The 18,209-nt window shown below is 41.9% G+C and overlaps 1 protein-coding gene across 1 annotated transcript in view; it reads right to left on the reverse strand.

Annotated features, from left to right (window-relative positions):
* Positions 1-4,853: 4,853 nt before the first annotated feature.
* The window catches only part of nkd1 (NKD inhibitor of WNT signaling pathway 1), a 30,682-nt gene continuing 17,326 nt past the window's right edge, over positions 4,854-18,209 (reverse strand). Inside the window, exons 4-10 of the mRNA XM_026173880.2 lie at positions 16,005-16,062; positions 11,496-11,599; positions 11,275-11,370; positions 9,498-9,645; positions 8,561-8,642; positions 7,983-8,110; positions 4,854-6,612 (exon numbers count right to left, since the gene is read on the reverse strand). Coding sequence (XP_026029665.1) covers positions 6,080-6,612; positions 7,983-8,110; positions 8,561-8,642; positions 9,498-9,645; positions 11,275-11,370; positions 11,496-11,599; positions 16,005-16,062 — 1,149 coding nt within the window. The 3' untranslated portion in view covers positions 4,854-6,079. The remainder of the gene's footprint in view (positions 6,613-7,982; positions 8,111-8,560; positions 8,643-9,497; positions 9,646-11,274; positions 11,371-11,495; positions 11,600-16,004; positions 16,063-18,209) is intronic.

The following is an 18,209-nucleotide window of genomic DNA, read 5'->3' on the forward strand; positions in this document are numbered from 1 at the left end:
TATATGGCATCTGAGACTCGCAATGTAGATGTATGGACTGTAAGTTTTTGAACACTTCTTCTTCTTCTTTTGAGAAAAGAATTTCAGGGTTCATGTAACAAAACATCCATCTATGAACCCGGTCTGAAATTCACATGTCTAGAATAAATTGCAGTTGGTGGTTTGCGAATTTTAATAAAGGGCCTGAAAGCTCCAGTCAAAAATGGTCAGCTGGTGTTTCTTTTACTGATTGCTCTGCTCTCTTGGTTTTCATTAGTTATGGACAATGCAGCTTTACACAGGGCAATTATGGCATTTATTAGCTTTGCCAGGATCTTACAAAAGATTTCTGTTTATGATGAGCGATGCTCTCCGTGATGCTCACTTGCATAATCTTTAAATCACTTCAGAATTTTTTATCTGTATACAATGTGATTAAAAGCTTGTGGCTAACAAACTACAGCTCTGCAGGAACTATTATGCTCTTTATTATACTTCAGAATTGCTTTCAGAGGATGACCGCTTTGAGTTCGAGAGCGTTTCTTTAGTTTGTATGCACCTAATGATACACCTCAGGCCAGGACTATACTTTCCTTTCCATCTTTGAAATTTAAAAATCACTAGGATAAGTACAAGTAAGCCTGTCTTATCCCAGGTGGTGACTAAAAGTGCATCTGATATAAATGGATGACCATGTGGAGATTTCTCAAAATCTTAACACTTGGAAGGTTAAAACTTTTCATGTGATCTGTTGATGGCTACAAACATGTGAGTTCAAACAAATACTGTTATGTATATCTTCCTATGTATGTTTTTCCTCCTTAACCTTATGCAGGAAACATGTTAAACATTAGCCGAAAATTAGCTTCATAATACTAAATATATGTGTTTCCATCGAAAAACAAAAAGTATTTCTGTGGTATGTTTTATGTAGTTAAAGCTAGACATAGCTCATGCTTTCCATTTAAGTGATCACGCTGTAACAACTGTAACCACTTACTACTTACCTCTTATTGGATGTCTGATGCTTTTAATAGCCAATCTTTAAAGCAGTAGTAACAGTAACCTGGTAAGCTGTTTTAGGATAGAAACCATTTGTAATGATGATACATACAAGTTCTGCGGGTTACACTGGCTCGCTCACACAAATAGCCATGTTCGTGAGAGGAAGCCATATCACATTGCCAAGAGGCAGACTCTCTGCAGTTGCCACGACCAGAGATAAGCTGCTAAGCTTCAGATGAAAGTGCATGTACATGTCGAGAGTGTGGCATGGTGAGCAGCTGTCTGTGGTCAGCCTGATTTGGGAGCCCTCTGTGACACCACCAGTTAAGATACAGTGGAGTGGAGGATTTACTGTATACATTTCACCCACACCCTTTTTCATCAGTCCAGTTTAATTCTTGGAAAATAAAAAAAAGTCAATCCACCAAAAAGAAGAGCAAATTACACGAGATATTTAATTAATTAGAAGCAGTCTATTGAGACAATATGGAACTGAGCACTTTAAGATGTGATGGGGCCTGATTATTCGAGACTTTGAATGTGAGCAGAGGGATTTAAAATTCAATTCTGAATTCAACAGGGCTGCATGGTGGTGTGGTTGTGCTAACCACCACACCACAGAAGACCCTGAGCTCAGCTCTGGCTGTGGCCTTTTTGCGTGGAGTTTCAGGTTATCCCTGTGTTTGTGTGGGTTCTCACTATAAGCAAGGAAACTGTAGAACCTAAAATTAGAGTAACATTAAATCATTCGACTATTTTGTTTTTGTACATGCTCATTATGGCGCCTTGGTAATATATACATTTTACCTTTTCTGAACATGGATGAAGGGCTGGTGATTATATTGTGCTTTTTCATTCTGATTGACCATTCAACACACTATTAGTCCAACCCTCATTCACCCAATTACACGCACACTCTCATACAAGCTCTTTTTTTAAATCTAGCATCCACACTACTTCAGACACACTTTGATGGATATACTCAGGGTTTAGTATTCTGACAATAGATATTTTGACATGCAGTTACCTTGAGGTCCAGTAATTTCCCCTAGGAGGTACAGTCATGTAGATTGTATCTATAGGGATATTGATACAGTCTACAGTTCTTACAGTCTACAGAAATTGTGCATCACTATGGAGGAGGAAGAGTAGTAGCAATCTATATACACTGAAAAAAGAACAAAAAACCCATGATAACATATCTATACATCCCAACTGGTTTCTTATATTTCAATGCACAAAGTGTACATAAGACAAAGTGTAAAGTTTTTATGAGTGCTTAATGACTACTTAATGAAGACATTGCTATAGTTTCAAAAGAATCTGACATGTAGTCAAAAAAGAGGAAATTGACACAGCTTTCCATATTGATCTCTGATATTGTATGTCCTGTGCATAATTTTTAAAACATTAAACAGAAAATATTCTTAAGTAACTCCAGAAGTCATGCAGTTTAATAGGAACAGGTTCATACTTTAATAAAAGGGTATTTTCCCTTGGCACAGATCTGCTATCAAATAAATAAAGCAATTAATCAAATACAATCTAATATAAACTAAATGTCATGGAAATAGAAAAAAAACATTAGATGACCATGGAAGATGCGAAAAGACAGCTAGAGCTAAACAGGTTTACAGCAAACAGCAAGTGAAAGTGTATATCTCTGTGGGTGAACAGACAGATTTCCTTCCAGATAAGTGGGACGGTCACTGTGGATACTATGGGACAGCAGGAAAATGAAAAACCTTGACAGTTATTTAACTATAAAAAACCCTATCTTTATATATGATGCTGGTTTAACCTTTCTGCAGTCCAATATATACATCAGGTTAAAAACAGTGATGATACATAAATCTTATAAAGCAAATTACTGGTGCATTAGATACTACTGTGACTCAGAATACTGACAGTTCAACAGGACCAAAGTAGGTGCATCAAAAGCAGTTTGTGTGACACAGATTAAAATGTTATGTTTGAAAAGCGGCATTCATACATTGAAATTCATGTTACACTCATGCCCACATAACAATCTGCCAAAAAGAGTAATAAAAAATACATTTTGTTAGATTTTGAGGGACAGCTGAGGACTTGGCTGCTAAGAAACGAAACAACAACAAAAAATCTGAGTTTTCTTCCTCACAAAATATAACTCCGTTACCTTGGTGTGATAAAAGAAACAATAGGGATAGCAACAGTGCTGGTTAGAGAGGGAGGTTGTAAGAACACAAGTTTTCTTAGAGGTTGAGGTACGCTCCCTCAAAGAAAGTCTGCTCGACAAACCAGAAACGCAACTGCTTTCCCAACCCTTAACAAATGCTGTTGAGGCACACGCTATCAAGAACATTTGAGGTTTTTAGTGAAGGTTAGTCTATGAATGTGAAGCAGGGCATTAAAAAAATTCAAATGAAGAGAGAGCTCTGTGTGTTCAGTCAAACACTTTCAGGGTTAAAAGAAATTTTAAAAATTCCAACCTGGCTTTTGGTCTGAGTCACTCAAATTTCTTCAGAAGCTCTCGTCCACCATGACAAATGAGACCACCCTACAGTCGCCTGCTCACTGTCCATTACCACAGGAGAACCATTTTCACACTCGTATTTGGAAACTAGTATCTACAAACCTACAGCGCTGAGAGGGCTCCAGTAGAAATGACTTTTTATCTAGGAAAAACAGTAAGAGGTGAGAAAGCTAAGGCATGGAGCACAGCTGTGACCCCAGCCTGAAAATGAGGCCGTCATTGCCACCAGGTCCCACGAGATGGCCCGTCTGACCGGTGCTTCTGCTGAAAACAGGCTACAGCTGTGAGACAACACCACAGGGCTAAGGGCAAGACTGGCATACGCTGCATTCCTGTGTATTACAATCACACACACACACCCTTACGACAAACTAAGACAATCAAAAACAATCCTTTCAATGTACTTCAAGTGGATGCATTGTGGACAATTATGAGCCCTGGGGCCTGATTTGCAAAAGCCATATGGTGAAAACGCCCTTCCTCTGAATGTAGATTTCCATTGCACAAGGCACTTAAACACAGAAAACTACAGCTGCACAGGGGCAAGTTCTTTTCAGTGTGACACTGAAAAGTGCTTGCCTAGAATTAAGGAAATCAGCACTCTCATACCAGCAGCTAGTAGGTTACTGCTTCTGTCAGAGCTGAGATGGCACAGGTATGGTGATGCTAGTCCCCTCGAGCATCAGGGGACAATATGAATAGACAGTCCCGGTGCTGGCAGGACAGCAGCAGTGAGCGGTAAATTATGGCTGCAGTGGAGACTGCAGGGCCCCATGTCATCCAGCACCAGAGGAATGAGACAGCTGAAAGAGCACCACAAACAGAGCCTTGTTGGCTGAGCGCTGAGGCCACATGGCGGCACGGTGAAAGACCTGCTGACAGCTGAGGGACAGGAAGATGCCATGGAAACGGAGGGAGAAGCCGTGTGACCCTGGGCAAGGATGACAAAGCTGCTACCAATTGGGGAAAGAACTAGACTTGGAAACAGAAAACCAGAGTGCGCAAAACTGTGGACAAATTCTGGGAGTGTGAATATGTGTCTCTGCTAATAGCCGAAACACAACACTTCGGAAATATTGCATGCATGCTCAGCAAAGCATTTTTGCTGCATAAATAATAAACTGTAAATAAGTCTTGTTAAAGGCCACACTGCACTGTGATGAATGAACACACCCACCTTGTGCTGGTAACAAGGTTTCAATTTATGCAAACATGCCACTAAAGCTATGTGATTTATCTCTAACATTTTAAATATTTAAATAAGGAAAGAGCTTCTTGGAGCGCATCAAGATCTTTACACCAGATATATTCTAAAAGCTAACTGCTGTCTGAAAAAAAATCACAGGACATAACATAAAATAACATAACATTTTAAAAACACTGGCAACTGAGTTTTGCTTGTGTCATGAGTTGGAGCTTCTGAACAGCACTGTTGAGGGTTGGGATTTTAGTCACTTGCCATAATTACAGGTTACATTTGGGTGAGAGTTGAAAGTCAGTGTGAAGGAGTGTGTGACACTGGATCACTAACAGAGTTTGATAGAAAAAATGAGGCTGCTAGTGGTCTTAATAAAAATGCAGTTGTGAAGGAAAACACAGAGCTTCAGATAGTGAATACAAAGATATCACATTATCAATAAAGCTTATAAAATTGACAACAATATTTACTTTATGTACAGCAAATGTTAGTTAATAAATGTAAGGAGCTATTCAACATTTCAGTACTGCAGATTGTGACAAAAATGTTTAAGTACATTGAAAATAACCTCTGAATACTTAGTCAAAGTCACCTTTACAACAACAATTAGGATAAAATTAGAGGTAGCAGCGGATTTAGGATCGCTCTTCTTTTTCACTTTAGAACATTTCAACATTTTCCTTCCCATTTTTGCTGACGGGGCGTTGTATGCTTAAATCAGAATCTTCATAATCATCTCTACAGGCTACATTAAATACTCACACACAAACGAGTGCACTTCAAGTGGTTTTCAGCAGACAGCGGTGTTGTGACACTCAGACACGCACACGCAGACCCTTGTTTACCCATGCATTCACACAAAATTTCGCTCTCTCACACACACACTGCACCCTGCTCTGCAATCACTTAAATTCCTTCATATGTTTTCATCTTAATGTCACTCTTCCTCTTGTCCCTCTTTTCCTTGAAAACCTTTTGGCTTAGTGGTCTGGAAGGATTGTGGTGCTGGTTTGGAGTTGTACAGTTCATCCAGTAGAGGATCAGAGAACCAGGGCGAGAGGAACAAGTGAGCAGCTCCTCTTTGCTTCCTCTCAACCCCCCACCTTCAAGCTCCTTAGTCTTATATTACTGTACTGTGGCCTCCTGCTGCATACCCAACCTTCTCTATGTTTGGCAACCTCTTTAATAATACTGATTAACAACATGTCAGTATGTGCACCCGTCCCACGATCCTCCTCTCCACCTCAATGTCTATCAGCATGCCACTACATGGGTAACTGCCCAGAGTTTTAGGAGGGAGCAGCCTGCACTCTGTGTCTGCTGACCGGGATGGGTTTTGTGGCCTTACAGGAGTGCTGAGCTGTTCCAGGCAGGATGGAAATTCAGGACTGGTAAAAATGGTGGTAGTGGTGATGGTGTTCGTGGTGATGGTGATGCTCATGCCGCTGCACAACTTGCGCCAGACCCCCCTCATAGAGCAGCACGCTAGGTAGGTCTCTCACCTGCTCCTTCTCCACCACTGGCCCAGGTGCTGGTAGAGGGCCTAAGGCTCTGTAGCCCTGGCTCTCTTTGGATCGTTGCTTGTGTTTGCGGTACGGAGCTGTAGACTGATGAGGAGGAGTCTGACTGGGTAGAGCTGGAGGAGGGGGAATACCTCGGCTCCTCATCACTCTGCCATTGATCTGCGCAGGAGGTGTACGGCTGTGTGTCTTTGGAGAACGGAGGGCATGTTTCCCTGAGTCTTGGCCTCGCAGCCGGGCAGAGTGGAGGTTGTCTGGAGCAACGGTGTCCACAACAGTCTGTAAGCGGCGGTGATGGGGATGGGAGTGACCATTTTCTGGTTCATGGGAGCGAGAACGAGTCTGGTTAGATGACCTGGCCTGAGGCTCTGCTTTAGTCATCTCTGCAGCAGGGGCTGTGAAGGAGAGACAAAAATGTTTATTTTAAACAACTGCAAACAACTACAAACTATGATGGGGTCACAGAACTGACATTCAAAGTGAAGTGGGCCCTTTAAATTCAGTAATAAAATCAGAGAAAATGGAGCAACTCAATGACCGAGTGGTTAGAAAGTGTCATGGATCGCTGTGTGGCAGGCAGGAGGAGGACCCAAAATGCAAAACTCACAGACATGGGGATGAACTCAAAAATTACAGCTTTAATGCTGGAGAGGCAGAACGTAGGAAATACGAAACTAAACTGGGAAAACTAAATACAAAGCTCGCCAAGAAACACAGGGAGGAACACACACAACATGAGGGAGAACGCGACACAGAACTGAGGGAGACGCAGACATAAATACACAGAGGGTTAACGAGGGAAGTGGGAGCACACGGGGAACACAGGTGACACTGATAATAATCACGGGACATGGCAGGAGTGAACACAACACTGACGGTAGAGGTGAAACAGGAAGTACAGAGGTTCAGACAGGAGGAGAGAGAGCACGGGGAGAACACCAACATAACGGGCAGGGGAGACACGGAATAAACACGAAAGGGGACGAGGGCTCATGAATACACAGAGGGGCACACAGGGGGTGAGAGTCACAAAGGGAAAGCACTCAGGGAACAACACAACAGGGCAACTCAGGAAACAGAGCCTAAACAGGGAACAAAATACAAACATACAAGAAAACTAAGAACACTGGGCCAACATGGCCCAGGACCATGACAGAAAGCATATTGTGTGGCAAAGAATGGTATAACCTCCCAGTCTGTGGCATCTCATTCCCCTGCTCTCTTTACCCAAATTTCCCATCTATTCCAACTCTGCTATCTTAACAATAGCAAATGGCAAAAGAAGAATTTGATAAAAGTAAAGTGAACCACAGTGTAAAAAATGCTGTGTGACCAGCTTTCTAATAAATTTTGTCTTAAGGTTTGACGGTAGGATTCTGGCAGCCACGTGTCAGGTTCTTTCTCCGTGCAGATAACCCTGAAACAACTTGACAGAGAGCAGATCTCTGTTAGCACTTTCCTGACAGAGCTAACATTAAAATAATCACGTCATCACTAACCATCAGATCAAGACTGTTGCTCATTACACCTAATACTTCACTTAACAACAGCCCACTCTGTTGATGGGCTCTAGCCTTGAACACTTGATGTATTGTGCTTGCCTGAGCCCACATGTTTGTACTGGCGAGGAGCGCAGTGGGCTGCTAGTTCCATCTAATGGCTCCAAGCAGGTGCCGCAGTAATGAGGGCCCCTGGATGCAGCTTCAAAGGGCCACCGTCTGCATTTCTCCCTCCCCTCCCCTTCCACTGGCCCCTGTCCACTCACCGGCTCCGAAGCGGGACGTGTAGTTTTCGATGCCTGCCAGGTCCAAGTAGTGGTTCCTGCGTTCCAGGTTCTCATCCACACAGTGGCGCTGGCAGCCAGGCTGGGTGTGGTGGTCACTGTGGTGGCGCCTGTGGACACAAGCGGCACCGCTCATTAGGTAGCAGTTTGGGCCACTGAGGTTCACTATGGTAATGTTTGGAGAAAGTAAAACAAGTGTTCCTTATGATCAGCCTGTGGCACGGTAATTGTTAGAGAAGTGAGATTGTGATAGGAAAATCACTGGTTTGAATGTCAACTGGGAGTACTTGAACAGCACAGAGAGTGAAGTGTCTCTGCTGTTTATTCTTCCTCATTGCAATGCACTGGGCACAGCTAATTAGAGAGTAAAGGAATATTACAGAAGCCATGTAAGAAGTCCTCCTAAAACAAACTTTGCCCCTAGACGTGTTTTGTAGGAATGTTTCTACTTTTAGATTGAAAAATCAGTGGCACAAGCCTTAACATGCTGCTTATTCATATACAACTGTATACACTACAACCAGCAGACACTGAGACACGTACAAGAGAGATGGGTTTACCTTAGGAGTGCTCGAGACTTCTTCTCTGCACTCTTGGGGTCTTCAATGCACTTGTCATTTTTCTCTCTTGGGTGGGGTAAGTCTGAGTATGTGTGAAAGACAGGAGGCTATTATCAAAGAGAGCAACACAGAGCTGCCACACACACACGCACCCAAGCACGAACGACAACAGTCACACAAGCCTCAGAAGAAAGCAACCTTTGTTTTGGGGTTTTACTTTGAAGATCTATAGAAAAGGAAAAACAACAGTGCTTCATTTATTCTATTTTCAACTCCCAGTCTTTTATAAGGCGTGGAATAAAAAAAAAAAACATGCAGACTTCAGAAATAGTTTATTAAGGACGTGAGATCTGATGCGGTTTGAAATTAGCATGAAGTCAACCAGCAATCTTTTCAAAGCATGCTCTGCCTCAATCTCTTGACAGATATTTATAGCCGAAACAATAGGACGCAAACACACAGGAATATATACTTTTTGAGATATTTCTCCCTGACGACTTGTTTACCAAGTCGTCAGTGAGAAAAGTTAAGTTGAACGCAGCTATATTTTCCCAGCAGCTCTGAGAAGGGGGGACGAAGAGAGGGGGAGCAGGGGGGAAAAAAGGGAACTTTGGAGAAAAGAAAAATGGCTGTGGTTATCAAAAGGACTCAGCACATCTCTTAAGGTTTCTTTCAGAGTATTTGAAGGCGCTGAGGGAGGGGGCTCTCTCTTGGCTCTGTCACTCCCCCCATCATTAAAAATGAACCCCATTGAGTGGGAGAGATGGAGCGACGCCGAAACTGCAAGGAACAAAGCGCTGACAGGCCTGAAGAAGCCGCCTTTCTGCATGACAACAAACACATGTCTGGATGAGCTGACAGCACGCAACACAAGGGGGACCCCGAAATGCCCTCTCTTCTCCGCTGCTCCCACCCACTGCGTTAATGCGAGCTTTACCTGCGGCACCCTGCGTGCAGCTCCTCCACCGCTGGCTGGAGTCAGGAGCCACAGAGAGCTTGACACGTAATGTCTTGCTGCTGCCAGGAGAATGGTTGACTGAAGCGTCGACAACCTCGTAGATGGTGTGCAGCAGGCTGGTGATATCCTGCAGGAAACAGAAGATGAGAATTTGTTAAATTGGAGAGCGTTTTTTTAATCTTTCATTAATTAAATGTTCAATTTTGCAGATTCTTAGTCACACTGGTACAAATACAGATTTTCAAGAGAAATGGAACATGGGAGAGTATTCTTATGCCGACACTCTGAATCCAAGAATCTTAAGCTTTAAGCATTTAGACCATGCATAATAAATATCATGCTAGCGAAGAATTTACAGAAGTGTCTTAGACAACAGTGAACAGAGAAACTGACATCAGTTACTTCTGCTTTCCAAGTGAAGCGATCAAGTTGGGTATAAAGACAAGTTATAAATTCATAAAAACAAATGTCTTGTCAGTGGCACGGAAGCCTGTCAGGCCTGATATGAGTTGTATTAAGCTGTGAGCGCTGCACTTTCTATATTTGTTAAATTTGTTGAAGATACACATCTACAGTAGCGGCAACATCTAGGCATAGTAACACATACAAACAAGGATCAGATAAATACTATGCTGAAAAGGGGAAAAGCTAAAACTGTTTATACAAACAAATAACTTTTGTTGTCAATACTCTAAAATGAAAAATGTTCACATAGCAGTAAGCTGAGTGACCACACATTGTAACATAGTGCTAGCTCTTGTGGCTCGTTAATCGGTATATTTTGCACTGAACTAATGACTCCCGCTTAAGTATCGGGAACTATGATGGATTCTTCCCTGGGTACAGAAGTAAAATGTCCAGACTCGTATCATGTGCTGCATCTCAGATGTCTTTAGGAAGTAAGAGGGTTTCACTATAACTGCTAAGAATCAAGACCGAACCACACAAGTCTGCAAAAGCATGATTTTTACTCACTATACCACTATGACTCATAAAAAGGACTATTATAAATTCTACAGGGATCAGTTCCACATACTGGTTTCAGACACAGACAAAATGTAAAAAATTTCAATTAAAATAAAATAAAAGCTTCCCGTGTCATTTTTGGGTTTCCTTTTCTTTTTATTTGTGTGAATGGATTACAAAAAAAGAGAGAGAGAGAGCTGGAGAAGAAAGCTTTTCTTTCCCCCCTCCAAGCCGCTGTCTCATGAGCCGTGGAGCCACAGGCAATGCCAAAAAAGCTGCACAGCCAACCACACAGAGGACAGCTCCAGTCTCTTTGCGCTGTTTCAAGTTGTTCTCAAAAAACACGGGCCTTTCTCGATGTTCTCTCAGATCTGTACCAGGCAGACGCAAGCCACAAGGTGCCTCACAGGAGCGGAAACACATACCTTTGCTGGATTCAGTTCTTACAAGTAAGACTGGGTTACAGGCTTTTTCTATCCATGCTTCCCTTTCGGGTGTGGCGATACCAAAAAGAAGTGAACAGGGAAGTTATTGATTTTTATTCCAACCTAAGGTGGGACATGATTCAGGATAAGCAAACTGCCGGCCAGGCTTTTTCTGTGCAAATCTCTTTAATGTGTGAAACATGCAGGAGAATAAACAAATACAGATTTCACGTTTCAAGGATTTCAATTTAAATTTAGTGCATGTTTTTGGCAGTTATTTGGATGTATTCACTGTCTTATTATCACGTCTTCTTTTATTTATTCATTAGGCAATTAAAGGCTTTTCCACTGAAGCAGGCGATTACCTCTCGCGTAACTTTGCCGCTGTTGTCAAAGTCGTAGAGGGTGAAGGTCCACTCCTGCCTGTTATCCTCCTCCACAGACACAGCGCACTCCAACTCCTGAAACAGCCCAGCATTGAATCAGTACCATACAGTGTGTGAGTGTGTATTTGTGTGTCCTGCTATTGCCCTAGTTTCATCCAGAGGGGGAAGTAATAAATGTCCTGTTTTGTGTTGACACTCACTTCAAACTGGAGCTGTTTCTGTGGCCCTGCGGGAGATTGGCTGTCCCTCTCCTGCATCTTCTCCTCCACACAGCAGCTGTCTGTCTTCTCCGGGGGTAAAGCCACTGCAATGGCACACACACAGACACACACAAAGATAAAAGAGAGAGCCTGAGGATGGCAGCATTGGGTGCAGCCACAACCTGAGGATATGTCGTTGCAATCAAGTGCGCCTTGTAAGCTCTGACTTCCGAGTTTGGCAGCCACAATTAAGACATGTCATCCATTCCAGCGCTCCTGGATGTAAAAACACAGCCAAACTCTTAACCGTTTTTGCCTTACACTTTTTATCATTAAATTGTATTTCTATTTATTTGATCCCAGTTATATATTTTGCAAGCAGAATAGCACTTTGATGAGCTTAGGAACAACTTGCAAATTAGGTTGGATTTTCTGTTTGGTTGGGGGGGGTTTTTTCCACTGGGCTGCTGAGGTGCACTGAAGTTGTAGGTTTTATTTACACTGTTTTTGATCATGCTCAAAGGCTGCAGAAAATCAAAGCACAGTTTGGTTCTCACAGTTCAAAAATGCTTTTTGGAACATTTCATGTTAGCAATCAGAGCAAACTGATCCATGACAGTGTGGGGTCAAGTCCCTACAGCGATAAAAAAAAAAAACAAGGAAGTGATTCTTGTTTTTTAAAAGACATTTAAAGGAGCCTCTACCAGAAACTGAAAAAACACTTTTGTATTTTTCTGCATGAAGTTAGGCAAAGAGTTCATTACTTCATCATTCCATTGAGCAGAAGTACTACAGAATCAAAACAATAAAATCAAGGATGGGAGATGAAACGTTGAAACTGTGACAGCCCTAATTCTCTGGTGGCAAAAGCTCTTCCATCATCCACACACATAGTAATAGTTTTAAGCCGTTAGCTACAATATATTGCATATCATCTCAGTGGGTTCACCCTGAGAAGGGATGTTAAACATGAAACTGAATGGCATAACATGCCTAAAACATGATAGAATATGGCAACCAGCATTTGAATATAAATGGTGGAAGTGACAGAGCTGAAGGTCTCCAAGAGGCCCCCGAGCCCAGCTCAGTGCTGCAGAGCTCACCATTTTATTGGAAAGATATATACCGTACATCACCATCCAGGCTCACGGTTAGACAGTCTGTGGAAAATGTGTCGCATACATTTTACCAATTAATATGACATCGTTATTCACCTCTTTACTGAACACAGAGTCACCTGGACAGGGTTCAAAGTAACAGTGTTGTGCTAATACAAACCACGAGACCTAAGCGTTCTTTCAACCCCAAATCAGTGAGCATAGGTGAGGCTATGTCCCGCTGTTTGATCAGAGGTGCTCAAAGTGAACACTGTGTGTGAAAGCAAATCTACCACTGATGTGAATGCATCTGCACTGGCTCCATGACTCTGCCTTTTGATGAATCAGTTGGCACAAATGTCTGTATAGAGTGCTTCAGGGATGATGTGTTTTTGTAGGCCAACCAGGAAGAAAGCATCGCCATGGTTACCTGGGGAAAAAAATCCATTGAGATTTTTCAAAGATTTTTGGTTTACTGGAGAAAATTTGTTTATGATTTTAAACATATTCTCCTCAAGTTAATTCAGCTGTGACAGTTGTGACATTATATGCAATTACCAAAAGTCACAATGCAATATTAGCTTATGAACAAACAACATGACAACTTCAGCACCACCACCACCACTAATCTCTAATCTCATTTGGTGTGATGATGCTAAATGTCTCCAACAACGTGTTTAGTTTAGTTTAACCTTGTATTAGCAAGCACCTTTTCTGGGATACATAAAAGCTCTGAAATTCACCGGTGGAGTATTTAAATGATCAAAGAGTTGTGTTAACCACTCTTTGTATGTTTTGGTATCTAAAGAAACATAAATTCATAAACCTTGACTTTGAAATGAGTGAAGTGGAAGTGCCTTTAAACATGAGGTCAAAGTTGAGGAAGGAGTTGTTGTTTTTTTACTCTATTACAAGGTTCAACTGTCGCTGTTCAGTTCAAAGTCTAACTTTCAGTGTTGCGTGTTAGCCCAGATCTAATGCAACCAAAATTGTCTTCTATGCTTTGAAATCAAGCATTTGTTTAGAACACAATGCCACAGACACAAACAGTATGTAACTGAGAATCAGGAGGTGTACCAGTCAGGACCTTTACAACTCTATGAATTACCCAGACACATCATTACCTTATTCTCACAGATGTATTCAGCCGTAGCCCCTAGTACGTTTCACCTCTGGTCATTTAGGTTTCCCCTTCCACCATCCCCATCACCCAATCACAGCCACAAAGTCTGTATCCACCCATAAAGCCACACCCCTCACCCCCACCCTCCCCAAACCCCTCCCACCACACTTTGAAGTTCCATTCTCAAACCTTCTGGAAGAGGATCAGACCGGCTGTAAAACAGAATCACTAATTAATTAAGCCAAGTCAAATCTGAAACACTGTTTGTTTGCTCGCCAACAGAGCAGACACAACAGCCCAATTTCTTTCCTCCTGATCCAAAGCAGATCAAAGCAGACCTGTCTCATCCCTGGGTAGGGGAAAATGCCAGAAATGAAAGGCATCATCCCAGGGAGCTTTTACCAACTTTTTGGAGAGAAGCAGCATTTGGGGTCCTGCTGTTTGATCATCTGAGGTGCTCAAAGGGAACATTGTGTGCGAAGGCAAATCTGTTCCGAAGCAGGCTCAATATGGTGGTGAGATGCTTATCTCACGGCTAATGAAATGCCGGGAGGAGTAACAGTAATCTGTTATCACCCTCCTCCCCCCCTCTGACCCCCTCCCAATCACAGACATAAGCCCACTCTTTATGAGTGAAGCTGCCGCTACGGGATTGGCTGCACATCAGATCTGAGGGGCAAGATGGGGGCAGTCGAGTCTGGCACCATCCATGCCAAGGCCGTTCCAGTGACTGCACTACACTTTGCATGCATACGCGTTATGCAAACACACACACACACACACACACACGGAGAGAGCATCACAGGCAGGTTGGGAAAGCTGCCACACACTATGAGCAATCACACTCAGTCGGCTTAGCTAAAATACTTTATTACACATAGCAGCCCCCCACTCCCTCCCCTATATGTACAGGCAGAACCAGCATGATTTTGGGAAGGCCTGGATGGGATGCTTCTTGTATTGAAAGGTAACTTTTCCTCCAGCAGTTTTGTGACCAGCTGTAATCGCTGTGTATCCAACACGTGAGCCAGATGTGAAAGGATGTGATGATGGAAAGGACTGTTTCTCTTTTTCAACAAAAGGTTAAAGAGTATATTAAAAAAGTTTGCAACGGTAGGTTTTCTTGAATCCTAGCAGTACAGATGTAAATAATCCTTAAGCTAATTTCATCACTGAGCTTTTTTTCCTCTTCTCAATTTTTGCTGCATGTTTTCTTTAACTTACTTCCTTAAGACAAAAGAAGCCCTTTCTCTTTGTTGTTCGTGCTGTCATTTCTTCTCTCTCTCTTCCCATTTTATCTGTACTCATCTTTGTGAAATCTATAGATACTGGATCTGATCAAACTAAATGGAGTTAATGCTATAAAACTTCCACAGCTACTCGTATTAGGGTAGTCCATTTTTAGTAGTAGTCCATTTTTATGTTTACAAAAGGTCAATTTATTCAAGACTGAAAACAGACAACATGAACATATCAAATGCCTATAGAAATATTTTAACAATTCAAGCTATAATCAGCTTTGCCCAACCTGAGATCTAAGCAAGATCTGTAACTACTCTGTTTCTCAAACAAAAACAACATTTTTTAGAGGTCAGTACTATGTAGATATTGACACATAAACTATGAAATCTTTTATTAAGCTGTCTTGAACTGTGGCTATTAATCAAAGTGAATGAAGAGAGCAGCATACTCTAATTAGCAACATCTGTCTTGAAGGGAGGACAGGCTTGGCCCATACACAGTTTAGCCCAGTTGCTAAAAATCATTTCAAACTCCATTTATCAGTCACATTATCTCTTGTCTCTCTGCTATTATCCACTGAAGTGAAACTGAAGTAAAACGGAATTTTCTGACATGCCTCCAGATTCTGGCTTGGTCTCATTCGACCCTACATTTTTGCCTGCACCTCACGTCCAATCGTGTCTTTAAATGGGAGGGAGAGACTTTCTCCTCCCAGAGCTCTTAATCCAGGATCACATCACATCAGGGAAAAAACATGGGGGAATGGAGGCACTTTGCAGTGCACCGCTGGGGAGGGGCGGATGAGAGATGGAGGAGGTGAAAAGGCAGGAGGGAAAGTAAAAGGGACTTCATCAGCACATTGCTGGGGCTTAGAGAATGGGTGTGGAGCAGAGGAGGAAGGGATGAAGCACTGGATCAAAGAGCCACACAAATACCTGAAGTTCAATTCCAAATAGTGTTTTTGGGATAGGGTTTTTTTTCCATTCAACTGAAACAGTACTCCAACTAATTTCACCACAGAGAGGAAAAAGATTGGGAGAGACCTACCTTCTAAACGATAGTGTTCATTGCCAATCCCCTCAGCACATGCTTCATCCATGGAGTCCTGAGCAGAGAAAGAAAAAGATGCATATATCATTGTTTTAAGTCACATAAAGCAAAAGTCGTCATATTTTTGTCACATAAAAACAAACATCTTTAACGATGCAAATCCACACCACTGCTTTTCAACGCAGAGTGACATGGCCGAATCGAAATTACAGCTTTTATATATCTATATATGAACAAAGTTTGACAAGTGCGCGCTGAGCTTAAACAGCAGCGGAAAGTTTAAGAGGTTGGTAATTGCAGGACTGAAACAAACTAAGCAAAAGACTGGCAGTCAGATTTGAGACTATGAAAGAAATTTTTAAATTACTACCACTGACCCGTCAGCGGGTTCTGAGAAAGACTGTTGGCTATTTCAGTGTCAGACTCTCACTACAGCAGCAGGCTTGGGGATTTCTTTTTATCCTGGGACATTTTCACCTGGGACCCCTCTTCTGGAAGCTCAGACTGTTAGTGCATACCACAGAGGCTGGAGGGATATGTGATCCTTAGAGTTTACTATGGAAAAGTCTGGCTCAGGTATCCATGTGGCAACACATTCGTTCAGCTGAAAATCATTACTCACAGGCTGACAAATGCATATAAATGCATGAATGTTTTTCGTTGCACATAAACCCCTGCAAAAGAAAAGCTTGTTAAAACTGCACAAAATGTGTTAAAAAGCAGACTTGTCACTGGCGATGATTAACCCAGACAACTGTTAACGAACTTTATAAAACAACGTGCATGTTTATTGTGCCTTCTGTGATCATAAATGTGAGAAAGACAGGTGTGTTACAGTGTGAGAGCAGATTTCTGAGTACTCCAGTGTGGTAAAGGGTCAAATTGGCTGATCCTACTCTCCTCAGTCTACTACTGGCTAGGTTACAACACCGTGGGTGGCCCGAGGAAGAGAATACAACTAACCACAGGACAAGGGCTGATAGACTAATACCCCAAAGCAGAGACCTGGGAAAAATCTGTTTGTTATTGGTATGAGTAGGTCAACACAGATTCCAACTTGGCTTCATGACCCTGCTCTACAGAAGATGTCTGCAAATCTGGGCAACTCACACCTGGCTGATTCACAGGAGAATCGGCCAGAGGAAAATTATACGAATTTGATTTTGAGGTTACTTATCCCTGGGATTTCCAGTAAATGTTCTAGTAAGCTGCAGTTATCTTAAATAAAGTATCATTATAGGTCTGATAATACTAGTGTTTACTAGTGGAAGTTTTAATTTCTTATACAAAGTCTCTTGTTTTAAAGAAAATGATTCAGCCTGAGTTCGGTTAATCACTACTTGCCCCAGTCACAGAGACTCCCTTCCACAGTACACATATCTCACTACTAAAGTGCTAAAATAATACAGAATAACACTGCATGATTACTAGATAAAGTATTGACTTCTCTTTTTATATCAGTATACATAATTCCACCTCATTTTTAAACTCAGATAGTGAAAAAGCCACAAAGGAGTGAGACTGTTGATGTGTGCGAACCTATTCAGATGGTTTACAGACACTGTCACAGTCACTTAATCCCAGAAAAACAAAATCAATCCACAACAAACATTCCTTTAATTCCTTACGCACCAAAAAACAGACCCTCACGCACGCACACAAACAGCATCTTGAATGTGTTTCAGTTTTTTGATGAATGATCCAGAATTATTGAGGGGTTAGCCAAGAACATGAGAAAAAGGGGGAAGAGGAATGTACTAATTGGTTGTTGTCTGTGGTGATGGATGGGAGCTATATTATTAGCATGCTGGGGTTACTCTCTGGGATTTGCTCTGGTCAGTGTTAAGAAGAAAATATCTCAGGATTTTTTTCTTTTTTTTTGTAATTTCACATGCACACACCCACACACAAGCAGATCCAAACACATTCGCCTTCTTCTCTGATCAAAACTCTCTAACCACAAATAGATGTGAAAATACCAAAAGACCAAACAGAAATAATTCTAAAACTGGAACAGAACAACCTTATTTCTCCTCTAAAGTGCATTTCCCTTTTCCATGTAGCATGTCAATGATTATTTTTGACAGTCTAATTAAAAACTTCATGTTGTAAAGCTGTCAAGTATAAAGATATAAAGGTTAAATCTGACTTACAAAAGTACTTTACCTTGAAGCATAACTTCTGTCTTTGGCAATGATGGAT

This window comes from Astatotilapia calliptera, chromosome 1, assembly GCF_964374335.1.
Source record: "Astatotilapia calliptera chromosome 1, fAstCal68.1, whole genome shotgun sequence".
NCBI lineage: Eukaryota > Metazoa > Chordata > Actinopteri > Cichliformes > Cichlidae > Astatotilapia > Astatotilapia calliptera.